The following is a 12,348-nucleotide window of genomic DNA, read 5'->3' as shown; positions in this document are numbered from 1 at the left end:
CACTGAGAAGAGAAGATCCTGACCCTAGTCATGGGCTGTAACCCTAATCCATGCCAGGTGACTACGGCTAGGAAACCAAATGTAGGTTTCCAGCATTCCCGTATGTCACTGCTTTGTTACAGGTTTTGGTGTTGAGAAGGAAACAACCTCAAAGTATCTACTTGGATTTCTTAAGAAAATGCTTAAATGTTAGCGATTAGAGCGGGTTTTCAAAAATGAAATCAGTTCTGTGAAAATTCTGGAGATCGTTTTAGTTCTCCATTTTCTATATGGAGCTGATTTCTTTCTTTCTTTTTGTTATGGTTTAAGAAATTCTGTGACATATTTTTAATGGATTTTGAAATCTAATTTTGTTTTTGTTTTGAAAATATTCAGTTCTGAGCCCACCCCTGCCCCATTTGACTAAATCTACCAATCAAAATGAATAGTTGAGTAGGGAGGAGGGAACTACCAAAAAAAAGGAGGGTAAAAAAAAGCCTGGTAAATTAAAACTGAAAATGACCAGCAGAAATTTTCATTGAATAACATCAAAAAGTTTTCAAGAAAATTTTCATTTTTGAAAAAAAAAAACCAAACCTTTTAATTAGAAAAATTTCAATCCACCTATTCGACGTAGGAAAGAAATGATAACAAATGAGCCAGCTAAATTATCTAACTGGCTTCCATATGCTCTTTTTAGTTGCTCTTCTTAATCCAGAGTCATCAGGTGCAGGCTAGAACATGGTTTGCAACAATGCTATTGCCTTTTCCTCTTCTCAGAAACTTCTAGCTAATACGAACAGACCAAACATCTGGTACTGTCATTAACACGCATGTAAGGTACTCAGATAATTAACCCTCTAGCTGCTTGGGTAAAACAGGAAGCCTGGGCCACACCATGTTGGCCACACGTGTTGCAGCAGGTAGTTTTGGGAAGTGATAGCCGCTCCCAGGGAATGATGATAATACAGGCATTCAAGTGTAGTCTACTAATGCTCGACCTTCGCTTTTTGCTCTAATACCCTGGCTTAGGGTGTTAACGAGAGGCTCCTGTTAAGCTGCATGTATGTGCTGGCTGTGTTTCCCCTCCTGCTGCTGATTGTAATGAAGATAGAGAAGAAAGCTTTGACTCCAGATGCCTGTGGGCAAATACTTGGAGAAGCGTGGGCGGGTGGAGGGCGTTAGGTAGGGTCTAAGACAGCGCAGAGGGTGCAGAGTGGGCTCTGGTGTGGACCATAGGAAACAAACCTGACTTTGGCCTTTACCGGCCCTGGCTCGCTCTGCTCCACCCCTAGAGCTGGGATCGTCAGCCTGAATGAGCAGTTTGTCTACGGAGGGGGGCGACTTGTACAGAGGGGAGCAGCTGGTGTGGGGAGCTCACCCCTGGCTGTGGTGTGAGGCAACTCCGGGCATTGCTGGGTGGCCTGTCTCATTCCTTGTGTGTCTTACTGAATCCACTATCCGTCCCACCCTTATTATTTATTTCTATTACAGCAGCATCTAGAGGCCCCAGCTGAGATCAGGGCCGCATCGTGCTTGGGGCTGTACATTCATAGTGAGACAGCTCCTACCCTAAAGCGCTTACAGTCTAAATAGATAAGGCAGAAAACGGGTGCGAGAAAAACTGCGGCACAGAGCAGGGAAGCCCAAATCTCTTGATTCCCTTTCCATAGCTCTATCCCCCGGACCACTCTCCCTGCCACCGACCCAGCACTTTCCCACCCATACGCAGCCGTTTTCCTTTCGGTGACGGATTTATTCATTTCCTCTCAATGAGTGCCTCTGCTTTGATGTGGCAGAATGATTTCCAGCCGCCTCGCAGGGACGTCTTTTACTCTGGGAAACCCCCTGAAAATGTCAGGGCTGGGGTGAGGTGGCTGCTTCCCGGGTTGGGTTTCCATTGCGGGTGGGGTGTAGGGGAGAAAAGCATCTCTTTCCAGAACCTTGCTCTGAGCCCCAGGCTCTACACACTGGAGCTGGGAAGATGGGATGCCCTGAAAATTCCTCCCTGCCCCCTTCCCTCAAAGCCAGATCATCAGCTGTGTGAGGTTATGGGCCGGGCCATCCCTTTGTCTGTTCCTGCTCCAGTCCTTCTCTCTGTGCTTTCCCAAGCTTCTGTGACTTGTTCTGGATGTGCCCCTAGGGGCACAGGGAGTGTGCTGGGCTTCCTGCTGGAATTTAGAGCAGCCTTTAGATCAGATACCAGGATGACAGGTGTCTTCGATTAAGTTAGATGGAATGAGGGCGGAAAGGGGAAGGCTGCTTTAAACATGTTTCATAGGAGCAAATCCTGCCCTAAACTACACCTTTGTATCCCCATTAAATCGAACCAGGATTGCTGGGAGGAAATCAGGAGAGAAATCGTTTGGAGTCAGTGAGAAAAACCATCGGAAAATCAATGGGGAAATTATTTGAGTTCAAGGGAGAGGAATCACTGGGAAACTGGGGGGTGGCTTAGATGTGGCCTGTGATGTTTTTTAAGCCCTAAGAAAACTAGTTTTAGTTCTTTTTCTCATGGCAGTGCAAACTGCAAAGGATCAATAGGGAGCTGCTATCCGCAGAGGTAGGCCACTCGTGGGTTCAAGGCAGATGCTCAACAGAGTAGCTTTCAGGATAATATTTATTCCCCTGGTCTAACAAAGTTTCTGGTTCAGTTTTTGAAGAAAACATCTTTCTGATGGTTTTTTTTTTTACTGCTCCTATGACCCCTCTATAATACTGTCTTACATTTACAAATTTTCAAAGAGATTTTCAAAGTCTCTGCAAGGTAAGTTCTAGATTGAACGATAATGAAATTGTGATTCCATTTCAATGTCCCCTCCAGTTGTTCTGAGGGCTGCATCATGAGACTGAGCTTTCTGCTGAGAAGGAAATGCTGCTCTTAAAGAACTGAGAAATGGTTGGAATGGAGGACGTGGTGTCTGGACTCTCAGCGAGTGTTCCAGCAGGACGCCTGGGTTCTTTCCCCACCTTGTGGGGAAAGAGTGGGGTTCGCTAATTAAAGCAGAGACCTGGGAGTCAGGAGCTGGGGGTTCTGTTCCCAGTTCGGGAAGGTGTGTTGTCTGATGTTTGGAGCAAAAGAGTAGGAGTCGGGTCTCCTGAGTCCTATTCCCAGCCCTGCCACTGATCTGCTGCGTGACCTTGGAGAGCCAGGTTAACCTGTCGGTGCTTCAGTTTATCCATCTGTGAAACAGGGATAATAACACTTACCCACCTCACAGGAGGGCTGTGTGGGCTTAATGAATGGTTATCACGTGCTCAGATGAAAGGTGCTGGATAGCTGCAAGGTATCATTATAAAGACACCGAGCACACCCAGATTCCTCTTGGCAGAAATAAAGAACTGTCAGGGCCAAAGGAAAAAACCCAGTGGATTCGCCTGCTTGTCAGCATGAATCTTACAAGCGGACGAAAGTGCAGCACTGATGTTTCAACATCAAAGTGTCGGCCTTCGTTCTCATGGACCTGGGCCACTTCCTATCTGTAGCTACCAGGAAGCAGGAGGGTGGAGTGAGGGTCCCATATATCCCCCCGGGAATGGACGTGGTAAAGGGGGAACTCGTGCTCTGATGTCGGTTATGAAGCCCCCTGCCCCGGCAGAAATGGGAGGAAAGCAGTGGATGTTAAGACATGGGGGCACAGATAAGCAAACAGGAATGTGCTCCTGCCAAAGCACAGGGCTGACCTGTACCTAGGGTGATTCAGAGGCGTACTGCTCCTAGTCAGGAAATCCAAGGCACACCCACTGAGACATGCTCAGACGTCCCAGCTCCCTGGGTGTCACAACTCACGAGCGAGGCCAGCTCCTCTGTTGTAGCTGTTTGAAACGAACCCTCGTGGAAAACTGGCTGGGTCTTTATGGTGAGTGCAGCGGCTGTCCGGAGCGGTGTCAGGTCAGAGGAATAACACGGCCACTGTTTCAAACACCAGGAGTTTCTTAGCTCGGATAATAATTTTTCTCTTGTCAGGCTTGTCTGTTTAGATTGTAAACTCTTCAGGGCACGCTGTCTCCCACACTCTGTGTTTGTACAGCGCCTCGCACAACGGGGCACAGCCCTAGCTGGTGTTTTGGGTGCTCCTGCAATACCAATGGTAAAGCAGTGCTCTCCAATTAGGATAGATCACTAAAGAGTGATCAACTTTTGCTAGGTTTTTTTATGCACCACCTTGTAGAATTGAATAAAATATTCTAACGCCATGAAGGACCGTTTAAAAAACCTCCATAGAGAGGGTTTAATTTCTATACATCTTGGCTGGAATTTTCACAGAAGCCTCAGTGAATGAGTTGCCTTTCAAAACCCCAGCCTTCATCCTTGCTAACTTCTTTACTATTCTCGCCCTTTCTCCTTTAGATGCTTGCTTCCTCAAGGGTACCTCCGACTTTTCTTCCACCAGGATCGCTCTCCCGTGGATTGTGTGTCTGAATTAGATCTTATAAAGAGCTCCAGTCCAAACACTCTGTGCTGGTTGCTCTTTGGGCAGGACCATAGCCTGTGTACATGGTACTGGGAACAGAAGATAGTAGCAGTCATATTTCAGCAATGGCTAGAGGTGCTAACAGCAACGGGACCCCCTTGTGCTAGGTGCGGTACATACACATAGAGAAACAGCCCTTGCCCCCAAAGAGCTTACAGACTAAATACACGAGAGAAAGGGTGGGAAGGGAAAGAGGGACATACAGAGGAGACATGACTCACCCATGGTAACAGCAGGGCAGTGGCTGAGGTCCTGAATCCAGGCCAGCGCTTTATCCACTGAACCACACTGATGGCTCTCTCTAAATTATAAATCTATGCTAGCCACTACATGGAAATGACACCCACGCCCATTCACACTTACTGACACTGCGTCAATTCTGATTTCATTGGCACTGGTTTAAACCCAGAATAACTCCACTGATGTCATGGGGGTTACTCCAGATTTACATCAGTGGAGAATCTGGCCTATTTAATAAATTTGGAAATATTGGATTGTCAGGTTCGAGGAAAAAGCCATCGGTGTAAAAAGCAGTCTTAAAAAAAAAGTGGCAGTAGATATTTTATCTAAAAACATTACAAAGTCAGTTCCCCTAAAGCAAGATATAAAGTAATATCGCGAGTGAGTGTGGAAACAGTGACTCCAAATGTAAACTGCCCCTGTAATTAAAATATTACACTAGAAAAGGGAATTTGTGACTTGACTTCATTCTGTCACTTTAAACAGTAATACTGATAAGTCTAATCATATGTTGCCCTCCATCTGAGTATCTCAAAGCCAGTGAGTTAAACCACAAAACCCAGTGTTGTTCTCATTTTGTAGCTGGGGAAACTGAAGCACAAAGAGGGGAAAGTGACTTGTCCAAGGATGGACGGTGAGTTAGTAGCAGAGTCGGGAAGAAAATTGGTCTCTCCTGACTTCTGGCCGTGTGTCCTAGTTCCATGACGATCCTTCACACAAGAATATGTAGTCATACTGTAAATATATTGGGCCACAACTACATCGGTATTTGGGAGCATTAGCGCTGGAGGAGACAGGCTGGAGGAGACAGGCGTTCACGCAACACAAGGGAGGTTTTGATGATTTCTCAGTTTTGGCTCGCTGTCCCTTTTCGCTCCCTGGCTGCTGTTTGAAAATTGATCTTTTGAGTTTAAAGAAAAACAAATTTGGATTAAAAATGTGGAGCGCAAAGACTTGAGCATTGGCAGAGGGATATAGTAAGCCCATGCTTGTCCCACATATCCCTCTCCCCACACCATACTTTGACTGCTTAGCTCCACTCCCACAAAAAAGAAATCAACTTTTTTTTTCATTCCTTTTTAAAGTGGCTTTGTGGATTGTTGTGTCTGTTTGTTTGTTCTCACTGCTTTTTTTAAATCGTAGTGCCAACCAGCTTATTATAGGCTGCATGAACTCCAAATATCTCCAGCATGAAGGAAACTGGGTAATCAGCCCTGAATGCAATTTCCTGTGTGAGAGACGGGAGGCAGAGCTTACAGTCTGGAGATAGACTGCACAAACTTGTCCAGTTGTAACCTAACACTGCCCTGAAGAAAGAGCTGCACAGATAAAGAGAAGTGAAGTGTCTTCTTTATTTGAAACTGCAGGACATTCCTGGCAGGGACAAGGCACCAAGCAGGACACTTTGAAGGAATATGTAAAGACGAAGGAAGGAAGGAAGGAAGACAAGTTGAAGAAATCTAGTTGAAGAGGGATGGAGGAGTAGGGTGTTTGGAGAAGGGAGCAGCTGCAGAGACCTGAAGGAGACCTTCACATGGAGAGGACGATAGGATGACACCCCACTTGTGGGAGCTCCATTAAAGTGTAAACAAAAAAAGTGAGTTTCTCCAATGTGTCTCTGTATTCTTGGGAGAGTGGGGGGGAAATTGGCCGATCACAGAATTCCTCAATGCAGCTGGGACTGAAATGTGTCTGGAGGGAAGCTTATGCAGAGCTGGAGTTTCCTGCAGCTGAACAATCAAGCAAACTTTTGTGCATGTGGATGCGGCAGTTGGGGAGAGGTGTCCTGCCCGGGTGAGTTAGAAATCCCTTCTTGGGGTTGTGTGGTTTCCTTCTAGTCTCCCCACCTAACGTCTTCATGCTGATTCATTCCATGTGAGAGTTCCTCGTGGCTGGGTTGTTTAGCAATCTTCAGTGAGCTTCTCTCTCTCACTGTCTTTCTCTGCATGTGGTGTGTCTGGCAGGTCCCAGTCAGATGTCCCAGGTGAGAAGTGATCTCTCAAGCCGTTCTGACTCACTCAATGGAGACCCCGTGCCGGATCAGACACCCTTCCTGCCCACTAGTGCAGGTAAGCACAAGGGGCTTTTGTCTCTCTCGCTTTAAACTTACAGGGACTTGTCTCTCTCTGGCCACTGGCAGGAGCCCTAGGTTTCCCTATTCTTTTTATTTGTTAAGTATAAGTCTTTGTCCAACTTTCTGGATTAGAAAGAGAATTGTAGTTCTTTGTGGCTGAGCACAATGTGAGCTGGATCCTCAGCTGGTGGAAATCAGCATGGCTCCGCTGGACTTAAAATTGCTAGGCTGCTTTACACCAGCCGCCGTGTGCATATATCCACCACACAACGGGGACCATCAGAACCCCAGCTGGTGAAATCCAGTGCAGCTGATGATCTGTGGGTGTGTGGAGGGGGATGGTGCCACTCGGACAAGAAACTTTCCCGCGAAGTTTCTGCAACTTTCCCATTTCCAATGGGACTTCACCAAGAGCCAGTATCGGTGGGAGCAAGGGCGCTGGGGATTAAAGGTGCTTGCTGAGCTGTTTTCCCAGCTCGTGGAGGGGAGAGGATGTTTGCTCTGCCGGAGCCAAAAGGGTTAAAGAGCAGGCAGACTAAATGTTGCAGAGACTTATTGGCGAGGGGCTCACCGCCAGGCTTAAAGCCCACTACTTCCTTTCCCATTTTCTCTCTCTCTCTCTCCAAAGACACTATTGTGCTCTCGCACGGCTGGCTGTGTGGGATGGAACCTCTCCGGAGGGGGGGAAAGGGAGCTTGGGTTTCTTTCTGCTGCCTCCTGTCTGTGTTGCAGACCATGCAGCAGGAGCCCTGATGCAGCTGCACTGGGGCTTTGGCTTCTCACAAGGACTTTTGTGTCTATTCAGCCACCGTGTGTTCTTGGGCTCGGGCCAGCTCCTTGCGAGATGCGGCTTCCCCCCTCCCTCACTCTGGGCCTTGATCCTATTAAATTTAATAACATTCTCTCGCCCCTGCTCCCTACCCGGAGAAAGCTGTCTCCTTTATTCCTTCCCCAGATCGGGCGTCAAGCCCCACAATCGGAAGGTGGGGAGGCTCTGTGTTGCTGTATGTAGGGGGCTCCATCGAATACCCATGGACTGGCCAAAGATCAGAGAAGATCCGTGCTCCGGTGGCAAACCATTGGGAGACCATGGGGCGGATCAGAGCCTGATCCTGCCACCCTTGCTCATGGCACGTGGCGCTGAGTCCCATTGATGCCTGTAAGATCGCTCAGTAAATGCTACTCACAAGGGGACAGGGCTGCAGAACCAGGCCCTAAATAAGTGGGTTCCCTGGATCCCCGATTGCCTCCATCTCCTCCTCCCACCTGGAACAAATCCAGTGAAATTCCACTCCCCGTGAGAGCCCTGATCTGGTTCCATGCATCGTGCTGGCTCCGCGAAAGCCTCCTCTTGGAGCGTAGCTATTGTGTGTGGGGAGGGGAATCGATTGGACCAGAAGAGGTTTCCAGGCTACTAAATGACGACTCTCCCCCAGCTGACTCTGAGCGAGTTGGTGTAGACGTAATAAGCGCTCCTGCAATGCACTATGACCGGCTCTAGAACTCGAACTCTGCGGGAATGTTGTCCTGTTGTCGTTATTATGGCAACACCGTAACGCCTTCATTTGCATTTGCCGTAATGAGACCGTTGATCGGGCCGGGGGGTGTCACGCACGGTTGGAGGACCTCCATCGTCAGCGCAATTGGCTTCTGCAGATATTTACATGGAGAAACTAGACTGAAGGGCTGAGTGAGAGGAATGGATCAGAGCAGGAAACTGACCACTAAAGGTGAAACACAGCCTACCGTGTGTGCTGTCAGAATGAGACACAAAAGAGGCCAAATTTATTCCTGGTGTAACTCCACTGATGGACTTATCCTGCAATGTGCCAGGGCCCAGATTTCAGAGAATACATTCCCTTGTTATGTTCCCCCAACATTTCCAACCAGATACTGTGTTCCCCGCTTCCTGTCCCACACTCTTGTGTGCTGTTCCTGTTTGCTGTTCAGCGGCTGACATGTTCCACCCCAGAGGTGGCTTCGTTTCAATGGTGGGTGAGCAGTCCATAACAACCGCTGCGGGGCTGGGTGGGTTTTACTCGGGAAGTTAGCCCGAGCCTCGGCTGGTACTTGAATCCAAGTCTTCAAAGTCCCATGCTAGCACCTTCACCACTGGGCTACATCTCTTCACAGCCTGCTCTTGGGGCATGGGACTTTGGCCTAGCTCTAGGTTGCTACATAGCAGAGGTTTGACAGGGCAAGAGTTCTCAGCTTTCAAAACACCAGAAGCTCCTACCCCTGTTTGCAAAGGCACCAAGTGCCATTGCTTACCAGGAGACGCTCACTGGTCCATGCAGACCCAGAGTTCCACCAAGAAGAGTCCATTCCTGCTCTTTGCTGAGGACTGAGGTGAGATGTTTGTTGTTGTTTTTTATCCATCAGGGTAAGAGCAGCTGCTCCTTGCGGCCTTTCACTTTGCAGGATTTTCATCCTTGTTTGCAGGGCACTCCGGGGATGGCATCCAGTTTGTCCACACAGTGTTATTTGCTGACAGTTCCGTGCAGAAGCCTTGTCTCTTGGGAAGTTTCATCCGGCGATTCTGCCTCCCTGTTCCTACATCTAGGATTTGATCATGGGGATTTGAACCCAATAACCCTTTCAAATATAATTAAGGAAGCCAAATTAACTTGGTGAGATTGAGTTGATAAAATAGGTGGGGCAACTGAGGTGCAGGGAGGCTCAAGGCGAGCGAACATGTGGCAGAGCTGGGGAGAGAATCCAGGTCTCCCCACTCTTAGTCCTCTTCCTGATCATGGAACCATGTGGTTTCTACTTTGTGAAAAATGACGTGACCTGGATATTTCTTCTGGGATCTGTGTCCCCTCTCTTAGTGGTCATCTCTGAAGATGGATCCCAGGTTATCACAACCTTCTTCTCACCGCAAGAAGAGCTGGACCCAGCTCCCTCTAGGTACCATCAAAGCAACCCCTTTGAATTACCAGAGGGCAGCACTAGAGAAAGATGAGAATGCTCTGGTTTCATGTCCAGCAGTGAACGAGTGAACACAGGCAGCCCATACACAGTCAGATGCCACCTTCGTATGGCAGCATGTTGGCTCGTACAGGCCAGTCTTTCTATGACCTTACTTTACCATGAATACCATACAGACTTCTCTTTCTTTCTCACTTCCCTAGAGCTGGTTGGAAAACATCAATTATTTTCTCATGTGGCATTTAGGGGCAAAGAAAATCTGGGGTGGGTTAGGGTTTTCTTTTGGGTTTTTGAAGAGAACTTTAAAACAATGTATTGTTTCACCCCCCAAAAATCTCTAGTTTCTTGATTTTTCATTTCCCTCCCCCTTTTCCAAAATAGAACAAATGGAGGAGACAGCTGACACAAAGATTGGGAAGGGTTGAAGAAAAAATGAAAATTGTAGAAAAGAAACGAATATTTGAGCAGGGGTTTTTTGGGGGGTGGGGGAGCCATTTTCCATCAAAAAATTGGTTTTGATGGAAACATTTCGACAAGTTCTGCGCTCCTCCTCTCTCTCTTTCCCCTGCCCTCTTTCTCCTGGGTACACACAAAACCTTTCCTCCCCTCTTTGTCCTGTGCACCCCAGAGAGTCTCTCTGGCCACTCCACACGCAGCGGAAGCATCTCAGACCCAGCAAGCTCGACTCTGCTCCTGTCAGAGGCATGCCCAGCTGCCGGTGACTCCCCAGCACAACTGGGAGCAGGTCTTGGCCCAGGGTGTTTCATTTCTTGGCTCCCCTTTGACTTCCACTCCCCGGCTTGGCTACAGCAGCCAGCAATTCTGTGGCTTCTTCAGTCTGAGCTGGGGAAGGGGGAGTGTACTTACCATGCAAGTGTGCGCGCACACAGTGGTTTTTTTGATCATTCACAATGAGTTTGCCCTGAGGTATAACACGGGGCTGAAAGCAGTTCTGTCTCGAGGCCCCCGCCCAGCCCCCCTGTACTGCAGGCCCAGCCCCTGTGACAGGCCCAGACAATGCCTCTTTCATAGAGGGCGCAGCAGACGCCTCCCTCGGAGTGGAGCTTATCTGGAAATGGGAGCTCTGCTGAGCTGGGTTTGCTGGGGCGCAAACCACAGGTCCCCCTTCCCAGTCCGTCGTCCTGCCCCTGCCACAGTCAGGATCAATGGAGGAGGCACTGGGACTGGAGGCCTTGTCCACATGGGAGAGTTTTTCCAGTCTACGTTTTTCCACTACAGCTCTACTGGTGTAACTATGCCAAGAGACTGCGTCCACACCTCTTTGTGTACGCTGGCTTAAGCCGCTTCTCTTGTGAGTCATGCAGCTCTGTGCTTTTTCAAAATAACTGCACTCTTGGCAGATCTCCCTTGGTGTCCTATTCCACCACTGCATTCTCTGCCTTCAGGGATTTTTCTCGTGTTGCACGGTCAGGTACCTTCTGGAACCTGCTGGCATCCTGGGACGTGGGGACAAACTAACAACTCCCATGATGCCTTTCCAGAATCATTTGGTTTTAGCAAGCCAGCACCACTTTCAAACTGCTGTCAGGCCGTATGGGGAAAGCCCTTCTGCCTGGCACGATCCTGACAGTTGGGGATACAAACAGTATTGGGGACTGAGGGGCAGGGACTTTTGTTGTTTTGGTGGGCTCAGTCCACCTACCCTTCTGTCAGATGGGCTGCCAACTTGTCCTCACTGCTAAATTCGTACTTAAAACTCATCTACCTGCTGAGTTGCACCAGTTTAACGCCAGGTGCTGCTTGAAACCGATTTAGGTTCTGTCTACACGGCGGTTGGCGGTGTAATTTCCAGCTCGGGTAGCTATACCCACGCCCACACGGATTGAGCTCACGTGCTAGAAATAGCAGCATCACTGCAGCTGTACAGGTGGTGGGACAGCTAGCCACCCCAAGTACATCCCTGTCTGAAAGCTTAGGTACGTCTTCACACGGCTGGCCCATCGCACGGCCCATGCTGCCACGTCTACACTGCTATTGTGTACTAGCTTGATCAGAGCTAGCACTGGGTAGACTCATGGGTTCCAAGACCAGAAGGGGCAATTATGATCATCTTGTTTACCCTCCTGTATAACACAGGCCAGAGAACTTCCCCGAAATATTTCCTAGAGCAGAGTTTTGAGAAAAACATCCAGTCTTGTCTTGATTTAGAAATTGCCAGTGATGGAGAATCCACCACAACACTTGGCAAATTGTTCCAGTGGTTAACTACTCTAACCATTAGACATTTATGCCTTATTTCCAGTCTGAATTTGTCTAGCTTCAAGTTTCAGCCATTGAATTGTGTTCGACCTTTCTCTGCTAGACTGAAGAGCATATAATTAAATCTGTGTTGCCCGTGTAGATACTTACCGGCTGTAATCAAGTCACCCCTTAACATTCTCTTTGTTAAGCCAAATAGATTGAGCTCTTTCAGTCTATCAGGCAGGTTTTCTAATCCTTTAATCAATCCTTGTGGCTGTTCTCTGACCCTCTCCAATTTATCAACCTCCTCCTTGAATTGTGGGCACCAGAACTGGACACACTATTCCAGCCCCGGTTGTACCAGTGCCAAATACAGAGGTCAAATAACCTCTGTACTCCTACTTGAGATTCCCATGGATACATCCCAAGATCACATTCTCTCTTTTG

At 48.3% G+C, this 12,348-nt stretch overlaps 1 protein-coding gene across 1 annotated transcript in view; it reads left to right on the top strand.

Moving 5' to 3' along the window:
• Positions 1–5,920: 5,920 nt before the first annotated feature.
• Positions 5,921–12,348, top strand: part of MDFI (MyoD family inhibitor) — a 38,258-nt gene continuing 31,830 nt past the window's right edge. Inside the window, exons 1-2 of the mRNA XM_074935954.1 lie at positions 5,921–6,291; positions 6,659–6,763. Of these exons, the coding sequence (XP_074792055.1) occupies positions 6,670–6,763 (94 nt within the window). The 5' untranslated portion in view covers positions 5,921–6,291; positions 6,659–6,669. The remainder of the gene's footprint in view (positions 6,292–6,658; positions 6,764–12,348) is intronic.

This window comes from Natator depressus, chromosome 21 (assembly GCF_965152275.1).
Source record: "Natator depressus isolate rNatDep1 chromosome 21, rNatDep2.hap1, whole genome shotgun sequence".
Lineage (NCBI taxonomy): Eukaryota > Metazoa > Chordata > Testudines > Cheloniidae > Natator > Natator depressus.
The sequence above is the reverse complement of the archived record's forward strand: the minus strand, read 5'-3'. Positions and strand labels throughout refer to the sequence as shown.